At 37.6% G+C, this 26416-nt stretch overlaps 1 protein-coding gene across 4 annotated transcripts in view; it reads right to left on the minus strand.

Annotated features, from left to right (window-relative positions):
- CD2AP (CD2 associated protein) overlaps nt 1-26416 on the minus strand; it is a 167760-nt gene that overhangs the window by 110892 nt on the left and 30452 nt on the right. For all 4 annotated transcript variants that reach the window (XM_069065803.1, XM_069065802.1, XM_069065804.1 and 1 more), the window contains exons 2-3: nt 9143-9303; nt 3123-3276 (exon numbers count right to left, since the gene is read on the minus strand). In XM_069065803.1, coding sequence (XP_068921904.1) covers nt 3123-3276; nt 9143-9303 — 315 coding nt within the window. The remainder of the gene's footprint in view (nt 1-3122; nt 3277-9142; nt 9304-26416) is intronic.

Genomic DNA, 26416 nt, shown 5'->3' on the forward strand with positions numbered 1-26416 from the left:
GAGGGAATGCTGTAGCAGCAAGCACCCTACCATACCCAGTATGGCTGCTAGCACAGGTTCTTAGATCTGCTTTTCTAAAGGAAAGCAACTCAAAATGGGTTAACAATCATACTTTAATCAATCAAACATATGTCATTTACCTATTTCAGGGGAAAAAGTCAGCACCCTGAACTTCAGAGAATACAAACAGAAGTTACAACAGAAAATAACACAATTTAGCAGATGGGGCTTCCAGCTGTCTCACCATTACATCCATACCTAGTTAGTTACCAGAGAGGAAAGCACCAACATCTGGGTTTTCAAAGCCGGGAGGCTCAATGGCTACCCAGAGTCTCATCTGACCAAATCACACAACTCTTCCCAAAGTGAGCCCCAAAGCAAAATCTCACATCAGGGTACATATAGCCTTCTCCTGGGTCAGAGAATGTCACAGCCCTCTTGACCCACTGACCAATCACAAAGTAACAAGGTGTGGGCATTCCTGAAAAACAAGCCTCCCACCACAGGCTCCATGTGACCACATTCAGCCTATTAGGGGGCAGAGTATATTTTCAAATCAGGGAAGGTTCTCAGATTCACTTAAGCCTATCAAGGGGCCAACAGGCAGGGAAGATCTTCAGATTACCATTACAGATGCCCATCAATTGGGGAATGCCTGAACAAGTTGTGGGTTATCGATGTAATGGAATACTATTGTGCTATAAGAAATGATGAGTAGCATGCCTTTAGCACTGATTGAGCATGCATGTTCAGGGAGAAGAATGACCTCAAGCTTTTAAGCCTACATGAATGGGAGAATTGCAGTGTCATCAATACTAGTGGGAAAGATAGAAGGTTCTAGATAGAAGATGATGAGCATGGTTTCAGATATGTTGATTTTCAGGGATATGGAGGAGAAGACACCCTACAGGAAAGTGGAAATAAGGGAATAGACCTAGGGGAAGAGTTCAGGGTTAGAGATAAAAATTTCATGAGTTATCTGCAGATGGATTATAATTGAAGCCATTACAGTGAATGTGATTGCCAAAGAAAAATTTTTCATATAGAGAAGGAAAATAGCTCATAACAAACCTTAGGGAACAAAAATGAGGGAAAGTGAGGAGTAGTCAGAGATAATGAGAAAAAGATATCAATTTCAAAGAAGAGAAAAGAAGAAAAAATATTAAGCAGAAAGGGGTAATCACAAAGCAGTGTCTTTGCTTGAAAATTGAAATAGATGATCAAAGTATTGACAAGGATTTTGCTGAATAAATTTTGCCCTTAGAGGCAAGAGTGATAAATTTAATTCTTCAAAGATGAACAATGCCTATATTGATGAACATTTGTAACTACTAGGCATTAAATAGATGCTTGCTAAATAAATGAAAGTTGTTAAATGATCACAATATATTAGTCTTGTCATGAGTACTAAATTAGTATAACATATCTTTAATTATTGTGGAGGATTGAAAGCTATAAAAGAGAATCAAAGCCAGGGGTAGATAATTGTATTTTATAGTCATTGGGTTTTTAAAAAATTGACTTCTTGGGGTGGCCAGGTAGCACAGCGAGTAAGAGCACCGGCTCCAGTGTCGGTATGACCTAGGGATCGAATCCAGGCTCAGACACTTAGCACCACACCCAGAAATAACTGGCGGTGTAACCTTGAGCAAGTTACTTAACCCCAATTGCTTTAAAAAATAAATAAATAAAAATAAAAAAATTGACTTCTTAAGTATTCCTTATATTTCAACATGACACAAAGAATAGTCCTTAAGGTTATTTATAGTGCAGTATAGAAGGAAGTCTGGATTGTGCTAATAATTCTCGCCTTTTTACTTCTGATATATTTTATTTGGGATTATTTCTGCACATTATACACAAATAGGGTGGGGAATCTGCTTCCTTGAGGCCACATGTGGCTCTCTAGTTCCTCAAGTGCGACCCTTTGACTGAATCCAAATTTCCAAACAGAACAGATCCTCTTAATAAAATAATTTGTTCTGTGAAACTTGGATTTAGTCAAAGGCTACACCCAAGGACCTAGAAAACCACATGTGGCCTTGAGACTTTAGGTTCAAGCAAAGATGATATGACATATTAAGAATTATCTTTAAGGGCACACAGCACATCTATTATTTGAGAGGGAAAAGAATTATTCTAACTCATAGACTCTATTAAATTCCTTTAGATGACTGTAAGTTCATTATGGAAATACTCAATGGACTGCCTGATTATATCCTTTTAACAAATTATAGGCAGTAGATACAATGCTTATCTAGGTAAAAGTTTGGGATAAGAGTTTCTAAAATCTACAGCCTAAGAGTAGGAGAAAGGAGAAGTAAAAAAGGAGGCTGGGTTAAATTCTCTCAGATTAATGAATAACCAAGAAATAACTATTAAGTGTCTAACACATGGAAAAAAACTAACTACTCAGAACCTGAGGCTGATGCAAAGATAAATATGTACCTGCTCTCAAGAAACTTAGAATAGAAGAGAAATTTTTTTTTCTGGTTTAGATGTGTAACCTGTGATTTTATCAGTATAGGAAATTCCCTCCTTCCACAAAGGTTCTGTAACTCTTCTTCAAATTATAATCTCTGGATAGTGACCTGGGGTACTAAAAGACTGTCACTTGCTCACAATCATGTAACTAACATGGATCAGAGGCAAGATTTTTCAACAGAGATGTTCCTGAAACAAAAATAGTCCTGTATCTGAATAAGCTGCTGCCTCTCACCTTCATCCTTAAAATAGCAGTTTAGATGGACAGCCTTTATTGTAGGTCAAAGTATTGTTATTGTTCCTGTTTTACAGATAAGGAAACTAAAGGTTCAGAAACTTGGCCCAAGTAATAGCAGCAGTGTCATGAATTCAAAATCCTAAAATTAGTGCTCTTACCAGTACACTTAAGCAAATGTAATAAAAACAAAACAGAATCTAAGTGCCTAAAAACATAAAAACAAAGAACAAGGAGAAGAAAAGAAGGGGAGGTCACTTCCAGCTGGATGAATTGGGAAATGAGTAACTAGTTTAAATGACAGCCTTAAACCACAAATGATCCATGTAATTTGATTGCTGCTCTCTTAAATCATTCAGACATTATTTTATAAGGTTAGAAAAGAAAGAAAGTTTTTACATACTCTTCTTAACATTTTTGGTTAAGGGATGCGGCTGAATTCCTCCTGCTGGAAGTCCATAAGTGCTTATGCGTTGTACAAGATTGGCTACATTTCCAGGTTTATCCCGTTTGAAAGGAAAATTTTCCTCCTTGGGTTCAATCTCTCTCTTAATTTCCTATAAAGAGGGGAAATTAAAAGAATAAAGCAAAATAAGTCCTCGAGATTCTAAATTATTAAATTCTAATACAAAATCAAATCACAATATTTATTAATGACAGTTATATGGAAAATATTTTTATGTAGCAAAACTATGGCAAAAGAGACCAAAAGCATATCAAGGAATGCCTATTTTTAATACAAATTCCCCGAATTTCAGGGGGAGGTAAAAGATTATTACAGTGGGTAGAGGATTATGTGAGTGGTAAAACAGTAATGCAAACAGTATCCATATAACCTCTGATACCCTAACTCATTATCCTTCCTTTCACCACCTTCACATTTCTTCCACTTCATCTTCTTCAATTAATCTTGCATTTTATACACTACCCTAAAAATCCAGCTGCAATACAGAAATCAGGGTTAATTTGAAGGGCAGCAAGCAGGTATTTACATTTTGGCTTCCCCATCGCTACAACATTGAGATCAATCTCATTTTCTTACTTTATTATCCATGATGTCTAATGTTCCTAAGTATCATTCAAATTCTTAATAGGAGAGTATTTTTGAAGCTACTGGGAACTATGGTGTTACCAAAGCAATATCTGAGGATTTAAAATCTATGCTCAACTTAAAAATCACTCAAGAATACTGAAAAATATCTTGCATTTTTAGCTAACAATTATAAATAAGAAAAGGTGAGTTGTATAATAAACTAATGAAAGAAAATAAATCGAGAAAATTTTGTACCAAATCAAGCCACATTTTGAAAGATGTTTCTTTTTTTAATTTGAATTTATTTATTTACTTTTAGTTTACAACAATCCCTTGAATTCCAAATTTCCTCCCCCTCCCTCTCCTCTCCCTGAAAGATATTTCTAACAAAAGGATTAAGGCATCATTTTGTTGGGTTTCAGTTTTATCAAAACAGAAGCTAAAAAGTTGTAGATGCAAAATGTGATCTGGTATAGTGAAAAGATCACTAGAGAGGTTGTAAGCAGACCTGGCTTGTAATCCTTGCCCTAGGACTAACTAACTGGGTAACCTTTGCCAAGTTACTTTCTATGCCTCTTTTTTCTTTCTGTAAAATGAGAGAATTAGATTAGATGACCTCTATGAACCCTTTCAGAAAAAGTACATTTCCATTTAAACCTCCTCTATAAAGAACCCTGGAGAAAAGAGACACACGAGATATCACTATTTTCAGTACAGTTGAATAAATAATTTAAATTATATTTTTAATAGTTATTAATGGAAATCTTTCTAAAATAACGAGTATAGTAAATGTATTTTAACTATCTATTGGGGTGTCTAGGTGGCACAGTGAATAGAGCACTGGCCCTGTAGTCAGGAGGACCTGAGTTTAAATGAAGCCTCAGACACTTGACACCCTTACTAGCCCTGTGACTTTGGGCAAGTCACTTAACCTCAATTGCCCTCCAAAAAAACAAACAAAAAAAACCTATCTATGGACAATTCCGAGTCATGTTTATGCCACAAGTATTGTGATGTACAGGAGATGCCCATGCAATGCTATATACCCAGGGTGTAGTAGGACCAATATCCCTGTTTTTCTCTCCTCAATTCAAGTTGGGTTAATTTTTCCTTAAAAAGTATTAAGACCACATTCAAGATATAGTTGGTTCAGCAGACCAGAGGGCTAGGCTGCTGACATCAATCCCTGATTGCCTGTGTACAAAGCAACCATAAGAACCTCAAAGCAAAACACCATTAAACTCCTCCTTCCATTCCAAGACTACACAAGATTGCCAGAAACTTGAAGGTACCTATTACAGAGGTAAAGAACCAAGGGTCCAGAATAACAGTCCCTGAAATCAGTGGGATCTAAATCTTGGCAGTTCCAAAAAGCTCAATGCCCATCAAGCCATCATCCGGAATAATTCAAGATTTCAGTTCATGCTTCCCTCTGAACCACAACAGGAAACATGGTCAGCTTGTTTCAAGAAAATCTTACTGGAGTCCTGAGACCAGTCTGATCCCTTAAATTCAACTGCAGCCTATCAATGCCCCAAAAGGGGAATGAATCAATTTATGGTGGGCATTGTGCAGAGACTGAGGCAAGACTGAGCCCTGCAATCATTCTAGGTCATTGTTATAGGAATGTAAATTTTTAAGATCTTCCCTGCCCCTAGGTTAAGTGTACCTGGAGCCTGTGGTGGGAGGCTTGTTTTTCAGGAAGGGCCCACACCTTGGTGTTTTGTGATTGGGCAGTGGGTCAAGAGGATTGTTACATTCTCTGACCCAGAAGAAGGCTATATAATCCCTGATGTGAGACTTTGTTTTGGGGTTCACTTTGAGAAGTGTTGTGTGACTTGACCAGACCAGACTCTGGGCAGCCATTGTCGAGCCCCCCCCCCCCCCCCCCCTTTGAAAAACCCAGATGTTGATGCTTCCCTCTCTGGTAACTGTGATTTGGTATGGATGTAATGGTTGGACAGATGTCTGCTTGAAATGTTTGTGTCTGTATATTCTTAACTTTGGGGTGCTGACCTTTTTCCCCTGAACTAGGTAAATGATATGTTTGATTGATTAAAGCAAGATTGTCAACCTATTTTAAGTTGCTTTCCTTTAGAAAAGCAGATCTAAGACCTGTGTTGGCAGCAACCCTGGGGACACTGGGGTGCTTGCTGCTATAGTCACCAGGAGATTGATGAAGAATTGAAGCACAAGTGGACCTGTGAGATTTCCTTCATTTAGGCAGCTTCTGAATAAGAAACTCCCTCTACCAATGTAGGTCCTTTTCTTCACTTATAATCTTAGAGTTGCATAGAGTACTAAAAAGTTTGTGACAGTATAAGTCAATAAAAGCATATGAATCCCAGTTTTTTCAACAACTAGGCTAGCTCTCAGTCCTCTAAGCCACATTTTGGTTCCTCTTAAAGAAGTCAAAGATTTCATTTAAAGTTTTTTGGTTTTTTTTTTATCTACCATGACACACTGTTACAGTATCATATTTGGTTTGCAATCCACTAAAACCTCTAGCTTTTTCCAGGTAAAATGCTACTCTAGCTATGCGTGGTCTTTTTTTATGTTCTAGGATTGGTTTTTGTTTGTTTTTAAATAACATTTAAAAAAACCCTAAGAGTTTTTATCTATCCCTATAAACTTTATCACAGTAGAACTGACTCAATGCTCTAGCCCAGGGATGGGAAACATGCAGCCCTGAGGCCACATGTGGCCTCTTAGGTCCTTAGGTGCAACCTTTTGACTGAGTCCAAGTTTTACAGAACAAATCCTTTTATTACAGAGATTTGTTCAGTGAAGTTTGGATTCAGTAAAAGGGCTACACTTGAGGACCTAGAGGGTGTAATGGAAATCCAAATTTAAAGATCTTCCCTGCCCTTAGGCCCTTTGATAGGCTTAAGAGACTCTGAGAACCTTCCTTGATTTGAAAATATACTCTGCCTCCTAATAGGCTGAATGTGGTCACATGGAGCCTGTGGCAGGAGGTTTGGTTTTCAGAAATGCCCACATCTCGATAATGTATGATTGGGCAGTGGGTCAAGAGGGTGGTTACATTCTCTGACCCAGGAGAAGGCTATATAATCCCCGATGTGAGGCTTTGCTTTGGGGATCACTTTGAGAAGTGTTCTGTGATTTGATCAGATGTGACTCTGGGAAGCCGTTGTTGAGAGCCCCCGCCCCCCCCAGATGTTGATGGTAACTGTGATTTGGTATGGATGTAATGGTTGGACAGTTTGGAAACCTTGATCTGTTTCTCTGTCTTGATAATTCTGTCTGTATACTCTGAAGTTCGGGGTGCTGACCTTTTTCTCCTGAACTAGGTAAACGATATATGTTTCACTGATTAAAGTAAGCTTGTTAACCCATTTTGAGTTGCTTTCCTTTATCAAAGCAGATCCAAGAACCTGTGTTAGCAGCCACCCTGGGGACACTGGGGTGCTTGCTGATACAGAGGGCCACATGTGGCCTTGGGTTACAGATTCCCCATCCCTGTTCTAGTCTTAATGTCAGCAAACTTTTTCTGTGAATAGCCTTAAACTTTTTAGGCCAAGAGCCAAAGTCAAGAATATTATATAGGTACTGTCAATTAAGCTATAATACATATTTCAAAAATGTAAAGTTGTTCTAATGTAATTTTTATATAAGGAATGCTTTAAGCATAACTCAAATTTTAAGTTTGTTTCTGCTCCATTTCTTTCTCAAGAAACTACTTGAATATAGAAAACTACCACTTAACAATAACTCATAAGCTGCAATCCTTCTCACATTCACTTCCACAAGCAAAGCTCAGGTCTTTGTCAAGGTAAAGTGTTATATTTATTGCAGTTCTTTTGATGCAATAGTATTTCTGGGCAGAGAAGAGCTGGTCTGAACTACCACAACCCCATCACCCACTTTTAGAGGGAGCCTCCAGTCCTGAAGCCAACTGGACAACTTCCAAAAGACTTTTCTAGCCTAACCATGAGAGTCCAAATAAAGACCAAGCACTCTGAGGCCATGGACACCACCACATTGCCACTACTTACTGTAGTAATTAAGCTTTTTTAACTAATTTATTTGCGCATTTAATATGCGCAAAAATGTGCTACTGTATTTATTAAGTTTCCATCTTTCTTTAAAATGTGTCATTAATGAAGTATTTTAAATTTTTTCTTGAATTTATTTACTTTTAGTTTACAACATTCAGTTTCACAATCTCTTGAGTTTCAAATTTTTCCCCTCCCCCCCATAGTGGCATGTAATCAAATATAGGTTCTACAAATACCTTCACACTGAACATTAGTCATGTTGTAAAGAAGGATTATAACCAATGGAATGAACAATGAGAAAATTAATGAAGTTTTTAAGTAGTGTAACTCTAGCTGCATTTTCCCTATGAACTCTGTGGTTTTTGAGTGATTTTGCACAGTGAAGTGCTTTTGGGAAATGCATATTTCCTACCACAGGAGAACTAAAAAGAGAAAAAAAATAAATTTCCACAAAATTTGTATTGATTAAATTCAAGATTCAATACTTTGGTACACTTTAATAATAACGTAGGTCTACTAATAAGAAAAATGGAAGTCTTTTTTAAGGGGACATTTTTCACTTAATTGGGGTTTAAAATTTGTGTTCCTTATCATCAAAATCAAACAAAACAGATCAGCTCTCCTATAATGCAAAAAGTATATTACCAGGTACTTTTTCATTAAAAATAATAACAATAAGGGTGGCTAGGTGGCACAGTGAATAGAGCACCAGCCCTGGAGTCAGGAGGACCTGAGTTCAAATCCGTCCTCAGACACTTAACACAAAAAATAGCCATGTGACCTTGGACAAGTCACTTAACCCCAACTGACTTGCCTTCCCCCCTCCAAAAAAAGCCAAAAAAATAATCACAACAAAAATACAGAAAATCTTGTCAATATGAAGTTTGGTGTAGTGAATATACTGCTGAACTTTAAATCAAGAAAATCTGAGTTTGAATCCTGCCTCAGACAATTACTTAGCTGGTGATAATGGGTAAGTCATTTAACATCTCTCAGCCTCAGTTCCCTCATCTGTAAAATGAGGATAACAGTATTTATATTATGAAGATCAAATGAAATAATATATGTAAAACACTTTGCAAAACTTAAAGAGCTATATAAACATTAGTCATCATTAAAGCATAACTGCTACATGAAAAACATTTGAAATATGATATTATTCTTTATAAAGACATCATCATACAGATATACAAAGCACTGTTACTACTATGCATCACAAGACAAAAACTCAGCTAAGTTAATAACCTACTCCAAAGTGATCTGACCTGTATTTTAAAAGGTAACACCACAGAATTTTTCCTAATACATTTTTTTAACATAAAGCTCCAAATTTCCAGAAGAAATGGAAAAAAGTTACCAAAGACTACTTACCTTAACAAAATTGTCAGGAAACATCCCCCTTCTTCCGTTTAGTTCTCCTTCTAACCATCCTTCCTCTTCTAGTTTTTTCACATTTCTGATGATATCCCCAACTCGAATGGTCAATTCATCATCATGTACTGCATCATAGTCATACTCCACAATATAGTCAACTAAAAGAAGGAAAAAAGCAATTAACACTAACCAGGGCTGATTCATAAAATAATAAAAATATTAGATGCTAAATGAAGTTACTACTTAACCACTAAGAAATTAAAATTTATTCCAATCATATAAAATTAATAAACTCAACAAAAAGATTCCTTTAGGGAAATCTTAAGTCTCTAACCTATTATTATTAGAAATCTCTAATCTTTTTCTATTATGGAAAATAAGTTTCAAATTTTAAAGTTTTTATTATTTTTTAGTTGACATGTGTATTTGGTGGAGAAAAGAGGGAATAAATCTTTCAGTTTTTTTAAAATTGTTTTAATTTTCTTATAATTTAGTAAAAAGAATATTAATCAACACAATTAGTGACTTTGCTCAGATTCCTTAAGCCATTGTTCAATAAAGTAAAGAACATAAATTACTTAAGAAAAAACTCTTATTTGACAACTGCTAAGAAAAACTAAAAAGTATATTGGCAGAAATTAGTATAACATATGCAACAATAAAGTTAAGATGGATATACAAACTAAATGTAAAATGTTAACAACCACAAAAAAAAAAATTACAAGAGAACTAGATCAGGTGCATAGAGAAGAGTGCTGACCTGGAAGCCAAGAAGAACTGGATTCAAAAGACTGGTCTCTGATATATGCTAGCTATGTGACCCTAGGCAAATCACTCAACCTCAGAACTCGTGACAAAAAGAAGGAGGGAGTTAATCACCTGAGTTCCTATAGCAAGGAAATGTAGTCCCTTTCTCAATCCAAAATATATATACAGAAATAACACAAATATTTAAGACATAAAACCATTCTCACAGATGAGTGGTCAGAAGCTTTAAAGTGTTTTATTTTATGTTTCTTTGTTTTTCTACTTCATTCTACATACAAACAGTTCTCCAAAATAGAATTTTGGTCTATTATGAAAGAATACCCCAAATCACCACTAAGATAAAAGTAAATAAAAACAATTCTAAGCATTTACTTTATAGTCAGCAAATTGGAAAAGATAACAAAAGACAAAATTAGTCAATGTTGGAAGGGCTATAAAAAAGATGTACAGGGCAGCTAGGTGGCACAGTCAATAGAGCACCTGGAGTCAGGAAGACATGAATTCAAATCCAGCCTCAGACACTTAACACTTTTTAGCTGTGACACCTTGGGAAGTCATTTAACCCCAGTTGCCCTGCCTTTCCCCTCCATAAAAAGCAAAAAAAAAAAAAAGGCAGGGGGGAGGATTCATTATGGGGCAGTTAAGTGGCGCAGTGAATAGAGCACCAGTCCTGGAGTCAGGAAAACCTGAGTTCAAATCCAGCCTCAGACACTTAACACAAAAACTAGCCATGTGACCTTGGGCAAGTCACTTAACCCCAACTGCCCTATCTCCCCCCTCCAAAAAGCAAAAAAAAAAAAAAAAAAGAGAGAGAAGAAGAAAATATACACCTTAATACATAGTTAGTGAGGCTGTGATTTGGTTTAACCAATCAGGAAAACAATTTGTAAATGTGTGGGTTTTGATTTTTTTTTTTCGAAAGTGTCAACATAAGCTTGGCCACTTCTACATATATACCCTAAGAAGCTCAAAACCAGAAAGGTCCTACATGTAATATAGAGTGCCAGACAAATTCAGAAGACTCAAGTTCAAATATTTCAGCCACATTTATTATGTCTACAAACCCTGGATAAGCTGCTTAACTTGCAGCCCCAGTTCCCTTACATGTAAAATTAGAAATAAAAACAGCACTTGCCTCAGTTTTTTATGTGAGAGTCAAAGGAGGTAACATACATTAGGGGCCTTTGCATATTTTTCCCCCACTTTTATTTTTTCCAATTACATGCAAAAATAGTTTTCAACATTCACTTTTACAAGACTTTTGAGTTCCAAATTTTTTTCTCCCTCCCTTCACCCTGCCCTTTGTAAATCTTAAAGAATTATATAAATACTGAGCAAATAGGTTCGTGAATGTAATGTAATATAGCCAGGCCAAAAGAATAAAACACAGAATTCAAATAAGCATGGAAAGACAAGTGAACCGATTAAAATAAAGCAATCAGAACCAGGAAAACCGCAAACATATTTACATAACTACAAAAATGTACATGGAAACAACAAAAGAAAAATAACTGAGCATTTTATAAATATAATAACCAAGTTTTGCATTATATAATAGTTTAGAAAATGCAATGCCTTCTCCCTCTTTGATTTTTTTGTTCTTTATTTTTTTCTTTTTTTCCCAAAATTTTATTTTAGACTCAAATGCCAGAACACAAATAGAGAATAGAAAAAAGAAACAAAAAAAGACATATCATAAACCTAAAAAGTGGAACTTATATACAAAGTTAGGAAGAAATAAAAGCATGACAAGTGCATAGCAGAACATACAGAGAGGATTAAAAATATGGAACAAATTTTCATTTCAAGAAAGCCTATATGATAAAGAATACCCATGGTGTTGAGAACTATCGATCTTTTCTTTGCTTTCTTGTGAATTTCCTTTTGTTCTCTGCTGTACACTTTTTTACTTTGTTCTTTTTTTTCCCTCCCCACAACCCCCTTCCAGAAGACCACAATAAAGTTTAGATATGTTTCTCAATAGCTATAAATACATACATACCCTTCCTATGCAACCCAGAAGCCTACAATAAAGTTTAGATATGTTTCTCAAAAGCTATAGAGATATACTTACACATATACATACATACATACATCCCCTTTCCTCTTTATAAAAGCAGAAGTCTGTGGTGTGAAATATCAACTATAATATCAGTCACAAGTGGTATGCAATTGACTTGCTATATTATATAGTTTTTTATCTTCTAAAAAAATTATTTTTATGAACGATAGTATTCTGGGGAGGGAAAGAGAAGGAATATATTTGGCAATAACAGCGGTGCAAAAATATATCCATAAAAATAGGATTATCTGACCCAAAAATGAAATTCCAATGTATAAAATGTCAAAAAATTTTATACATATCCTCTAAGTCTCTGTAATTTCCATATAAATTTTTTGTTCATTTATTCTTATTCACTTATCCTTTTATATATGGGGTTCTCAACCTTTTTTGAGTCAAGGGCTTCTGGTAGCTTGATGAAGCCTATGGATTTCTCAGAAAAATGTTTTTTCATGCACAAAGTAAAATACATGGGGTTATATGGGAAACTAAATATGTTGAAATGAAAAATCTATTTTTTTTTCTCCAAGTTCACTTAAGTTTCCATGGATCTTAGGTTACAATGAAGAGATGAGGATGAGGAAAAGAAATTCCTTTTAGGAAAAGATGCAAAAAAAAAAAAAAAACAAACCAAAAAACAAGAGAAGCTGAGGGTAAAAAAGAAAGGGCAACTTTTACCTCGCTACTCAACTGAAGGGGGAAGGAGAGAAGAATTAGATTAATTAGATGTAAGAAAAAAATATTATGAATTCCAGTCTTATATATGGTCATAATTAGTGTGTGCTATGACCTTCTGCTTCTTTTTTTTAAGAATATTTCATCATATATAGTTATATTATGCCTCCTACATGTATCTATTTAATTTCATTACAGTATTTCATTATTTAGTATATCACAATTTATTTGATCATTCCCCTATTATAAGACCTTTAACACTGAAACTGAAAAAATCCAGAAGTAAGCAATACTGCTATGAAAATCTTTGAAAAGACAGCTCTTATGGTTTTGATAATGACTTGATTATTTTCCTATTACCCCAAAAAGATCCTAAAAGTTTATAATTCACCCAGCAATGAACAGTTCTCTATACCTCACACAACAATGAATTTAATTGTTTTTAATTATTTTTCTAATTTGATAGGAGTGAGGTGGAAGCTTAAAGTTGTTTTAATTTGTATTTCTTTCAGAGGGAGGATGACAAAAATTAGAGGTATAAGAAAAGACTTCAGGTTAGAGATGGCACTTAAGCTCCTAAGCTCCATCCTGAATGAAGACAGATTCTATTAGGGAGAGATGAGGAGAAAATACATGCCATACAGGCATGGGGGTGGGGAGAGTAAAAAGTCACACGTACAAAGTCACACATACAAGAGTCAGAGTACAGTGTATGATAGTAGAGAGAGGACAGTTTGGCAGAACAATGTGCAATGACAGTGGAAAGATTGGTTGGGGTCAAGTTGTGAAGGGTTTTATACCCTTCACAAGCCTAATAAGAGTTTACATTTCATACCAGAGACACAAGGAGACAATGAAGTTTACTTAGAAGGGAAGTGACATGATCAAGTCTGGGCAGTTGTATAAAGGACAGATTGGAACCAGGAAGTACTTGAGGCACAAAGAGCAATCAGGAGAATATTTTAATATTCAAGTAAGAGGTAATGTTGTGAGGGAGGGAAGGGGTCATTTGTAAGAGATGTTATGGAGGTAGAAAAAGCAGTATTTGGCAACTGAGTATGTGATGGGAAGGAGAATGAGGAATCAAGATTATGGTTATGAACTGGGTTACAGGACATAAGTAGGAAAATTTGGAAGAATAATTTGGACGAAAAGGTTGGAATTAGGGGAGGAGAAAATAATAAATTCTGTTTTGGATACGATAAGCTTAAGATATCTCTGGGAATACATACAATTTGAAATAATTTAATAGGAAATTTATGGTTCTGGATAGGAGCTCAAAGAGGCTGGATGTATGGATCTATTTGCAGAAAAATGGTAAATTTACTGGAGCTAATGAGACCACCAAGAGAGTATAAAGCGGGGTCAGGGCAGTATTCTTCATATACTGCTAGTCTTCCAAGAAGGAAAAGTTACACCTGTTATCTCAAAGGGTCTACAGGATAGAATGGGTAGGGGTGCGGCCAGGTGGCACAGTGAGTAAGAGTGCTGGCCCCAGAGTCAGGAGACCTATTCAGTGGCTCAGATACTTAACACCCACACAAAATAACTGGCCATGTAACCTTGGGCAAGTTACTTAACCCCAATTGCTTTAAAAAAAAAAAAAAAAGGGATAGAATGGGTGAGGTAACAAAAGGAAGGAACTGAAAATAAAGGGGGGAAGGGGTAGTTTGATTCAGTGGTAGGAGAGGTTTCTAGTAAAGAACATTCCCACTGGAGAGAAAGATATTTTATAATGAGACTTTAGTAGCATCTGTGTCCCAATAAATGAAGAAGTCCATCCACCCCAAATGAATCCACACCAGTCCCCTGAAAACCTTAACCAAATTCAATCTCCTTTCCTCACTTCTTACAATGTCTGTTTTCTCAATAAACATTTCAAACAAATCTGAATGTTAAAGATGACATAGGAAAAATTAAAATTGTTGGAGGAGTTCTGGGAGAAAAGGAATACTAAGTCATTATTGGCAAAGAAATGAATTGGTTCAACCATTCTGGAAAGCAATTTAAAAACCATACCCAGACACTAAAAAGAGCTAAGATGAAGAACAGAATCTATAACCACAAAAATATGTATCAAATCATTTTTTCAACCGAGAACTGGAAACAAGGTGCTCATCAAGTGGAAAATGGATGAACAAATTATAGTATATGAATGTAATAAAATAACATTGTGTCATAAATGACAAAAAGATGAAGAAAAACTTCAGAAAAACAATACTGATGCACACTGAATAGAGCAGACCAAGATAATAATTTGTACAGTAACTATAATACAAGAGAAAACAATTCTGAAAGACTCAAGAACTTTGATGAGTACAATGTCTTTAACATATCAGGGCAGTTTTGTTTGTTTGTTTTTTCATAATTTCTTGAGAGAAGTTGCCCAGGCCCCCCTTTATTTTATTATGGCTTTCAGGTAGTTCAGTAATTCTTAAATTATCTTTCCTGGATCTAGTTCCTAGGTCAGTTGTTTTTCAAATGAGAAATTTCACATTTTATTCTTTTTTTTTTTTGCTTTCTTGATTTTATTTTATTGTATATCTTACAGAGTCATTAGTTTCCACTTTTTCAATTCTAATTTTTAAGGAATTGTTTTCTTCAGTGAACTATTGAACTTTCTTTTCCATTTGGCCAATTCTATTTTTAGGGAGTTATTTTCCTCAGTAAACTTTTGTATATCTTTTCCCATGCCATTGACTATTTTTTCATGATTCTTTTGCATTACTCTCATTCTCTCATATTCTCATTCAAACAGTTTGAAGTATAGCCAGTTCTTATCCCTTCCAGGGCCTAGTGTGGCCCTAACCCCTCCATGACCCTGCAAGGGCCCTTACCCCCTGTAGCCAGAGCAGCTTCAGTACTTGACTCTAACTGCTCAGAGTAAAATTTGCATAATGCAAATTTATAAAGCAAGAACTGCCAATATGCTATTTTATTTGTTTCTCTTAATACTGTAAGGTAGGCAAGATAGGATATTGATAAACCTATTTTACAATGAGGAAAATAGAACTCAAAGATTCAACGACTTTTAGAGGAATTTCCTTTAACATGCTACTGTTTATCTCCTTTACAATGGTACTAGTTTCATGTAAGTAAGTCAAGAAGTAAATAGCTCTCACCCTCCCTTACCTCTGTGAGCCCAGAAAATATCGTCCCAGAAAAAACCCTGGAATAGCTGAGCCAACAGAAAGAAAGACAGTGCACGCAGCAGTCTTGTAGTCCGGGAAACTTGGGGAATTAACGGTAAAGTCACTCTCACTCAGGGGGAGGGGGAGCAGTACAGGACCAGAGGCATCCCAGCAAACCAGCAGCAAGTCCTACCTCAGAAAAACAGAGGGAGATCCGGAGCCCCAGGGTGGTGGAGCAGGCAAGTGCCATCATCCAGGATCCCCCACCCAGTGCCTTAGCACAGACAGAAGAACTGTTAGACACCAGCTTGGAGAACCACCATGTGTGCAGGCATTCTCCAGCAGGCAAATCTCCTGATACTTCAGCACAACTCCAGGAAGCCCAACTCCAAGAGGCACAGCTCCAGGCTGGCAGATAGCCCCCAGCAGTCAAACATTAGAGTACAAGGCCTTACTTAGCAAGCATTCCCCAGGGGTCAGACTCCCCACCCCCACACCAAGAGCCCCATAGTTGCTGACCCCAGCTCAGTACCAGGTAAGGTGACAGACACCTACTGCCTCCAGGTGCCAGTACCTGAGGACCCAGCAAACAAAGCCAGTGACCAGGACCCAGGCTCCTAGCACAAGAAGCCTGGGTCAGTGCCCTCTGTGCTCCAGCAGGAGAGTTCAATTCTAAAAGTCAGGAATTAGGCAAATACCATGAGCAAAAAGCAGAAATGGACAATGACCATAGATTCTTGTTATGGGGACAGGGAAGATCAAGACACAAATTCAGAAGAGGACAACATTGCTAATATACCCATATCCAAAACCTCAAAGGGGAATATGAACTAGTCTCAAGTCCAAAAAAGCCTTCTTGGAAGAACTCAAGGAGGATTTTAAAAGTCAAATAAGAGAGATAGAAGAAAAATTAGGAAAAGAAATGAAAGGTATGCAAGAGAGAGTTAATAGCTTGGAAAAGGAAGGATAAAAATTGACTGCTGAAAACAAGCCCTTAAGTACAATCGGCCAAATGAAAAAGGAGGCGCAAAAACTCACGGAAGAGAAGTCTTTAAAAAGTAAAATGGGCCAAATGGAAAAGGAAGTACAAAAGTTAACTGAAGAAAATTTGTTAAAAATAAGAACTGGGCAAGTGAAAATTAATGACTATGAGATATCAAGAATCAGTCAAACAGAAACAAAAGAATGAAAAAATAGAAGAAAATGTAAAATATCTCAACAACTGACCTGGAAGATAGATCAAGGATAGACAATTTAAAAATTATTGGCCTATCTGAAAACTATGAGGAAAAAAAGAGCCTGGACAGCATCTTTCAAGAAATCATCGAGGAAAACTGCCCTAAGGTCCTAGAGCCAGAAGGTAAAAATAGTCATCAAAAGAATCCAACTATCACCTCCTGAAAGAGACCCCAAATGGAAAACACCAAGGAATATTGTAGCCAAATTCCAAAATTACCAGGTCAAAGAGAAAATACTGTAAACAGCCAGAAAGAAACAATTTAAATATCACGGAACCACAGCCAGGATTACGCAGGACATTGAAGCTTCTACATTAAAAGACTGGAGGGCTCAGGACATGCTATTTCATAAAGCAAAGGAGCTTGGATTACAACCAAAGACCAACTGCCCAGCAAAACTGAGCATAATCTTTCAGGGGAGAAGATGGATATGCAACAAAATAGGGGACCTCCAAACCTTCCTGATGAAAAGACCAGAGCTCAACAGAAAATCTGATCTTCAAATACAAGACTCAAGAGAAGCATAAAAAGGTAAACAGGAAAGAAAAAAATCAACATGCTATTAGCAAACTCTTTACATCCCTACAAGGGAAGATGACACATGTAACTCTTGAGAACAGTATTGTTATTATGCCATTTAAAAGGGACACAGACAGAGGGTATGGGTATAAGTTGACTTTGATGTGATGATTAAAAAATCTAATGAAGTGGTGAAAAAAAGTACTGAGAGAAGAGGAGAGGAGGAGAAAGACAAGGGCAAATTACATCACATGAAAACCTATTATAGTAGAGGGAAAGAAGGGAGGGAGATGAGCATTATTTGAACTCTACTCTCATCAGATTTGGCTCAAAGAAGGAATAGCACATAATCAGTTAGGTATAGAAATCTAACTTACCCTATGGGAATTAGGAGAGGAAAGGGGAAAGAAAAGGAAGGGGGTGGATAGAAGGAGAGAAGTAGTAAGGGTAAAGGAAAGTAAAGGGAGGAGGCTGATAGAAGGAAAGGCAGACAGAAGGAAGAGGTAGTCAAAAGCAAAACTATAGTGAGGAGGGCAAGGGAGCAAGGAGAGAGAAAAGCTTAAATGGGGGTGGGGTGGGAAGGCAGGATGGTGAGAAAGACACAGAAAGTAATCATAACTGTGAATGTGAGTGGGTTGAACTCTGCCATAAAATGGAAGCAGACAGTAAACATCTTATACTCTATACCAAGATAAAGTCATGGGTACACCATTTAGATATAAAGGCTAATACTATAATCAAACTAGGAGAGCAAGGAATAATTTACCTGTCAGATCTATGGAGAAGGGAAGAATTTATGACCAAAGAAGAAACAGAAAATATTATGAAATGCAAAATGGATGATTTTGATCACAGTAAATTGAAAAGTTTTCGCAGAAAGCTAATGCAACCAAGATTAGAAGGAAAGCAGAAAGCTGGGAAACAATTTTACCAGTGTCTCTGATAAAGGTTTCATTTCTAAAATATATAGAGAACTGAGTCAAATTTATAAGAATACAAGTCATTCCCCAATTTAAGATAAATGGTCAAAGGATATGAACAGGCAGTTTTCAGAGGAAGAAATTAAAGTTATCTAAAGTCATATGAAAAAATGCTCTAAATCGCTATTGATAAAAGAAATGCAAATCCAAATGACTCTGAGGTACCACATCATATTTATCAGATTGGCTAATATGACAAAAGAGGAAAATGAATGTTGGAGATGTGAGAAAATTGGAACATTAATGCATTGTTGGTGGAGTTGTAAACTGATCCAACCATTCTGGAGAGCAATTTTAATCTAGGCCCAAAAAGCTATAAAACTGTGCATACCCATCCTTTGACCAGACCCAGTAAGACATCTTCTAGGGCTGTATCCCAAAGAGATCATAAAAATGGGAAAAGGACCCACATGTACAAAAAATATTTATAGCAGCTCTTTTTGCCATGACAAAGAATTGGAAATTAAGAGGATGTCTATCAACTGGGGAATGGCTAAACAAGTTGCAGTATATGAATGTAATGGATACTATTGTGCTATAAGAAATGATGAGCAAGCAGACCTCAGAAAAACCTGGACAGACTTAATGAACTGATGCTGAGTGAAATGAGCAGAACCAAGAGAACACTGTACACTGTAACAGTCGCATTGTGTGATGACTAACCTTGATAGACTTAGCTCTTCTTAGCAATTCAAGGATCTAAGATAATTCTGAAAGACTTATAATGTTAAAATGCTACCCACATCCAGAGAAAGAACTTTGGAATCTGAATGCAGATAGAAGCATACTATTTGCTCTCCTTTTCTTTTGTTATTTTGTTTTGTTTCTTCTTTTATGTGGTTCCTCCAACATAATCATGACTAATGTGAAAATTTTCAATATGACTGCATAAGTAGATCCTATATCAGATTGCATGCAGTCTTGGGGAGGGGAGAGGAGAGAGTTGGGGAGAAAATTCAAAACTCAAAATATTATGGAAGTGAATGTTGAAAACTAAAAATAAATTACCAAAAAAAAAAAAAAAGATAATGTGGATCATCTACCTGAAGTTTACCCTCTCCTCTTCCAAGCACCACCCAAAATGTTCAATTTGAGAAATTTCATTCAGCACTACTTTATGGATGCTGATTTTCCATTCAGATACAATAACTTTCTGGATAGCTTTATGCTCTGTGTTGTGGAAGGAATGAGAATAGTCTAAGAAAGAGAACAAATTGTGTACTCTACCTTTAATAAGTGATACTCAGGGCGGCCAAGTGGCTCAGCCAGTAAGAGCACCGGCCCCAGTGTCGGGATGACCTGGGGATCAAATCCGGGCTCAGATACTTAGCACCACACCCAGAAATAACTGGCCGTGTAACCTTGAGCAAGTTACTTAACCCCAATTGCTTAAAAAAAAAAAAAGTGATACTCAAACTCTACCAACCAGCACAAGAAAACCACACTGTTAATCACACAATCAATTCCAATAAAATTAATGAAATGGAGCTCCAATTCGGAGATGAGGAGGGGAGGAGGAGAAAAAAGGAGGGGGAGGAGAAAGAGGAGAGAGAAAAGGAAAAGGGCAAAGGGAAGGGGAGGGAGAGGGAGAAAGGAGGAAAGAGAGAGAGGAGGGAATGAGGAGAGGAAGAAAAATAGGAAGAAAAAGGGAAAGAGAGGAAGGAGAGGGAGGGGGAACAGCAGAGGAAAGGAGAAAGAGTAGAAGACAGAGAGTTGGAGGGACAGAGCGATGCAGAGGGAGAGGGAGACACCATGCTGGTGGTTTCAAACTAAAAGAGAAACCAGGCCCACTAATCTATATATAAATCTTAACGTTAATTCCAAATCACTCCAGCTCTCACTGACTAGCCAACAGCAGGTTCCAGGACAAGCCCTACATGGCCACTGCTAGGGCTCTGATTGGCTCAGAATGAATAAAATGAATGTAAATAAACAGAAACTCTAAGGGTCAGCCCCTCCCAGAGGGATTGGTTAGTTAGTTTGTTTGTTTGTTTTTGGAAACTGCCTCCCACATTTCTTACCTAGCTGGCTTTGTCTAAGTCAAAACTGAAACTTGGTAAAGACCTTAACTTTAAAAGGCCAAGGGTCCCATTGCAACATGAGCCATCTCCAGTTGTCTTGATCTGTATTTGGCCACTGGACCCAGATGGCTATGGAGGAGAAAGTGAAGCTGGTGACTTTGCACAGCCCTCCCTTACTTAAATCCAATCGACTCGCATGTCTTGGAATCACCTCCCGGATGTTATGGTCCTTTGAGAACCAAGGACAAACAGCAAGAATCCTGGACAGTCACATGCTGACTTACTTTTAAAATATAATGTTATGGCAAAATTGTAACAACAATCAACCACGAAAGACTCAGCTACTCTGATTAAAAACAATGAGCCAAGTTAATTTCAAAGGACCCCTGACAAGCATGGGAAACTAGTGGCCGCCATGTGTGGCCGTCTAGGACTTCAAGTGCAGCCCTTTGACTGAATCCAAACTTCACAGAATAAATCCCCTTAATAAAAGGATTTGTTCTGTAAAACTCGGGACTCCATCAAAAGGTTGCACCCAAGGATCTAGAAGGTCACATGTGGCCTCAAGGCAGAAGGTTTCCCATCCCTGACCCATGATGAAAAATGCTACCTACCTCCAGAAGAACTAATGAATTCAGACTAAAGCATTCTTTTTTCACTTTATTTTTCTTGCTTCTTTGTGTTTCCTTTTGCAACACGGCTAATAGAGGCATGTTTTGCATGACTTTACATGTATAACTGATATATGCTTACCATCTCAAGGGGGAAGAAGGCAAGAGGGAGAAAATTTGGAACTAATTTTTTTTAATTAATGTTAAAAATTTTTAAATGTAACTGGTAAGTATTTAATGAAAAAAAGATAATAATGTTACTAACGTTTTATTGTATTTTTATTTATTTTGTAAAATATTTCCCAATTACAGTTTAATGTACTTTTAATGTAGTTTAATGTATGTAAGGGCTCTACTTGGGGGAGGCTACATGCAATCTGCATGTTTGACACCTCTATACTAGACCATACTATCTCTCTCAGGTTAAAAAAAAAATTATAGGCAGTTCTCAAAGAAAGCCATTGTTAATCATCAACTGAATATTGTTTATATTCTTCTAATTATGAATAAGAAGAAAATAAAAACTCTTTGAAGTATTACCCTCTACCCACCAAAATGGTAAAGACAGTTGTAGAAGGGAATAAATGGAGGGCCTAGGAATCAGTAAGTTAAGGCTAACATCAAACATTTTAAACATTATTTGTTGGGTGAGTATATGAAAGCCCTTTAAATTCTCAATGATCCCATGGAACTATCCAAGCACCTAAGGTGTTCTGCTTAAGCAGGAGTTTCCAAACCAGAAACGTGCCTAGATTGTTGAAATCACAGGTCCTAATTCCCAAAATCAATGTTGCCAGGTTTGTGTGGAAACAAGCTAGCTATTAGTTTATTGTTGTTTAGAACTGTTAACTTGATGAATCTTCTTGAAAAACAATCAGGAAATAGAAAATAAAGAGTTAAAAACTGAACCCACTTTTGAGCTAGTAATTCTATGACTAAAAGAATTATACCTTCCTATGTCTGACCGTTTTCAGTAACCTTGACTTTTGTCAGTATGGTCATTCCTTCCAACAGTATATATGAGACTCTTCTCTGCTATAAGAGATGATGTTCAAGAGTTTCTGTGGTCAAAAAAAGAAAATCAATATCCTATATTTAATCTGGGGATGAACTACTGAGAATTTGATAAATTGGTGGGGGTGCAGGTGGGAAGGAGGGAATCAAGATGGAAAAGTGAGAAACATTTTTGCCTAGATCACTCTGCACACCTCTCCTCCATAACAATCTAGAAAAAGCACAGAAAAGCTAAGGAAAAAAATGAGTCATTTTCCCAGCCCAGGGCAGCTTAGGAAGACAGAGTTCTGTGGACACTAAGGAGGGGACTACCCAGGATGCCAGGCCACATAACAGTGCCCAAGGAGAGAAAGTGAGTGCAGAGAGCACCAAGACTGAGGGAAATCCCATGGAATCTCTTAACTAGCACTGCATACTGGAATGGGTGCCATCTGGCAACTCTGTCACACATTACCCAGTTCCAGGTCACAGTCCAGGGTGGAGAAGAGCAGTCACAAGATAGCATGAGGCCACTTCAGGTATGTAATGAGCAAGGAACAAATTCTGGAAACAGAACTATGTAGTTGGTTCTAAGCCTAGGACCAGAGCAGCAAGGATTCAATTAAAGCCTTTAACTTAGAATCTAAGTCTGCGGTGGAATATCCAGGCCAAAAGTCTTATACCAAGAGGAGGCAGAAGTTCAGTTAAACCTACAGAGCAGCTCCCAGTGGATTAATGGTGTTTTGAGTCCAATAGCAATCTACTGAGACTTGAGCAACAGACCCCAAGCTGGGACAAAAAACTTGGAAGAGCTCAGACCAGGTAGACAATAAACAGAGTTCTCCTGAAATTATACTAATTTGCCAGTACTGAAAAGGTCCAGGTACCAGAGATCTGTGAAAACAGCAAAGGATGTAAAAGGACAGAAACTCAGGCAGGACAATCCCTTACCCACCCAACTGCTCAGAACCCTGAACTAACACAGAGTGCAAAGGTATGAAGTAGGCTGTAAGAATGAGCATCTCTTTGATCAAGTTCTTTTTCTCTTAAAAGAATTCAACTATAATGAGCCACTATGTTGACAGTGAGGCACAAGATACAAACACAGAAAAAGAAAATGACTTAATGACTACAAAATACTTACTAGAAAAGCTTCAAAGTAAAAAAACTCAGACCAATAAGAAATTATAGAAGAATTAAAGAATTTTTTTAAGTGTCAAAAATAAAAATAAAGATGAGCTCCAAAAGAAAGATATGAAAAGAAAATTAAAAATGAGTTAAGAGGCACAAAACCTTACTGCAGAAAATAAATAGCTCCTTGACAATTAGAACTTGCCAAACAAAAACTAATGATTATTCTATGAGACATTAAGAAATAATAAAACGGGGTGGCTAGGTGGCACAGTAAATATGAGCACTGTGTTCAAATCAGGACCTAAGTTCAAATCAAGCCTCAGACACTTAACACATTAGCCATGTGACCTTGGGCAAGTCATTTAATCCCAATTGCCCTGCCTTACCCCTTCCAAAAAAAGAAGGAAAAAATAAATAAATAAATATCAAAAGACTGAACAAAAAAAAAAAAGAAACAAAAATGTGAAATAACTCATAGGAAAAACAATGACCTGGAAAACAGATTAAGGAGAAATATTTAAGAATCACTGGACTACTTAAAAGTCATAAAGAAAAAAAGAAAGACATAGTACATCAAGAAACATAAGAGAAAACTGCCCAGACAGCAAAATAGACATTGAAAGAATCCACCTACCCAATCTCCAGAAAGAAATCCCAAAGTGAAAATTCCCAGAACTATCACAAGTCAAAATCCAGAGTTTCCAGTTAAGGAAAAAATAATACAAACAGTCAGAGAGAATTCAAGTACCTCAGAGCAGAATTAAGTTTACATAAGATTTAGCAGCCATCATACACAGAGTGAAGCGCTTGGAATATATTTCAGAAGTAAAAAGATTTAGTCTTAGAATCAAGAACAGACCAACACAGCGGAGACTCTAAACCAATTTTAGAGATACAAAACCCACAGAGTGACATAGAGAAATAAATCTCCCATCAAAGGCAGCCTGGCAGGCCGAGAATAAGGATCTACTGCACCAGGCTGGGAGTCGAGTGCAGTCCCACATGAGCCACTTGGGGCCCAGACGTGGACAGCCTGGACCAGGAAAACAGACCAGCCAGAGCAGACTTTAGGAGAATGAAACAGCTGTGGTAGTTTACAGACTTCTCAACCCATAAACATCAAAGAAAAAGTAAAAGGTCATTGGAGAACCCTGTTGACCCTGGGTGAAAGAAGAGTGCAGTCTGGCCCCTGCCCACAAGGTAGCAGAGGTGAAGGTGGCTTCGAGCTTCAGGCCTACAGATCATATGGGAACCAAGTGACTATCCAGAGGGCATTTGCAGGAATCTCTCTTCTGTCACTGAAGTAGGATTCTCTTCCTTTGTCCTGCTGGAATCTGGGTTGTAGGCTTGAGTAGTGGTCCTGGGGTAAAGAGCAATGCTGGCATGGCACAGTTTGTTGAGGCTGTAGAGAGAAAGTCCTCCTCACAGTTCTGAGGCAGGTTCCTGGGAAAAACAACAGCTACACAAAACCCCACAAATTTGGGACACAGCACTCTCCACTCTGGAAGCAGAGTTCTACCATGGCAAAGGGCTCAAAAGTCAAGCAATTGGTTAGCAAGATGAACAAAAAAGGGAAGCACAACTGAACTACAATCCTTTTTGGGGGGCAACAAAGAGGATCAAAACACAGAACCAGATGGAGACAACAAAGTCAAAACTCCTGCATCAAAAGCCTCCAAGAAAAATATGAACTAGTCGCATGCCATGGAGGAGCTCCAGAAGGATTTTGAAAACCAAGAAATAGAGGAAAAATTGGGAAGAGAAATAAGAATGATGCAAGAAAATCATGAAAAACGAGTCAACAACCTGACTGAAGAAAATAACACCTTAAAAAATAGACTAACACAAATGGCAAAAGAGGTCCAAAAAGCCAATGAGGAGAAGAATGCCTTAAAAAGCAGATTTGGTCAGAAGGAAAAGGAATTTCAAAAACTCACTGAAGAGGATACTTCTTTCAAAGTTAGACTTAGGGGGAAGAACCAAAAGGGTAGCGTAAAAGCAGGAACTTGCTTGAGCTCCCATTCCAACCACCTCCGATACCTGAAAAATATGACTCTAAACAAATTTCAGAGCTACAAAACCCACAAAGTGACAGACAGAGACAAATCTCTTGCTGAAAGCAGCCTGGACAGCCAACAGGAAAGGTCTATCAGACTGGGCTGGGAGCCGTGCGCAGTCCCACATGAGCCACCTTGGCTCAGACCCAGGGCAGTCTGGACCAGCAGAACAGACCGGCTAGAGCAGATTTCAGGAGAGTTAATCACTGGCATCTTTGGCAGTTTCCAGACTTTTCAACCCATAAATGACAAAGAGAAAGTAAAAGGTCAATAGGGAACTCTGTTGGACCTGGGTGAGAGAAGAGCATGGTCCGGCCCCTGGGGCAGCAGAAGTGGTAGCCAGCTGCTGCTGCCATTACTGCTGCGTGGCTGCCTTCAGAGCTCCTGGCCTGCAGATTGTAGGGGGACCAAGCAACCAATCAGAGGGTAATCACTCTTGCTTTGACTTGCTTAGATCAAGGTCGCAGTCTTGGTTAGTAGTCCTAAGATGAGGAAAGCTGGTGTGCCAGAGCTTGTGGTGGCTGTAGAGAGGGTGCCCTCCCCATAGCTCTAACAACAGCACTGAGAACAACTACAAAAACCCCATCAATTTGGGACACAGCTCTCTACACTCTGGAAGCAGAGTTCTGCCATGGCAAAGAGCTCAAAAGTCAAGTAATTAGCTGGCAAGATGAGCAAACAGAGAAAACGTAACCATACCATAGAATCTTTTTGGGGGCACAAAAAGGATCAAAACATGGAATCAGAAGAAGTAAACAAAGTCAAAACTCCTGCATCAAAAGCTTCCAAGAAAAATATGAAATGGTTGCAGGTCATGGAGGAGCTCAAGAAGGATTTTGAAAATCAAGTAAGTGGAGGAAAAATTGGGAAGAGAAATTGGTATGATGCCAAGAAAATCATGAAAAGTGAGTCAACAGTCTTACTGAAGAAAATAACACCTTAAAAAACAAACCAGGGGTGGCTAGGTGGCGCAGTGAATAGAGCACCAGCCCTGGAGTTAGGAGGAACTGGGCTCGGGTCCAGCCTCAGACACTTACACACACACACACACACACACACACACACACACACACACACACACA

This window comes from Petaurus breviceps, unplaced genomic scaffold (genome assembly GCF_028583685.1).
Source record: "Petaurus breviceps papuanus isolate PSGF00001 unplaced genomic scaffold, PetGlider_PUasm1.0 90701, whole genome shotgun sequence".
In the NCBI taxonomy this organism is placed as follows: domain Eukaryota; kingdom Metazoa; phylum Chordata; class Mammalia; order Diprotodontia; family Petauridae; genus Petaurus; species Petaurus breviceps.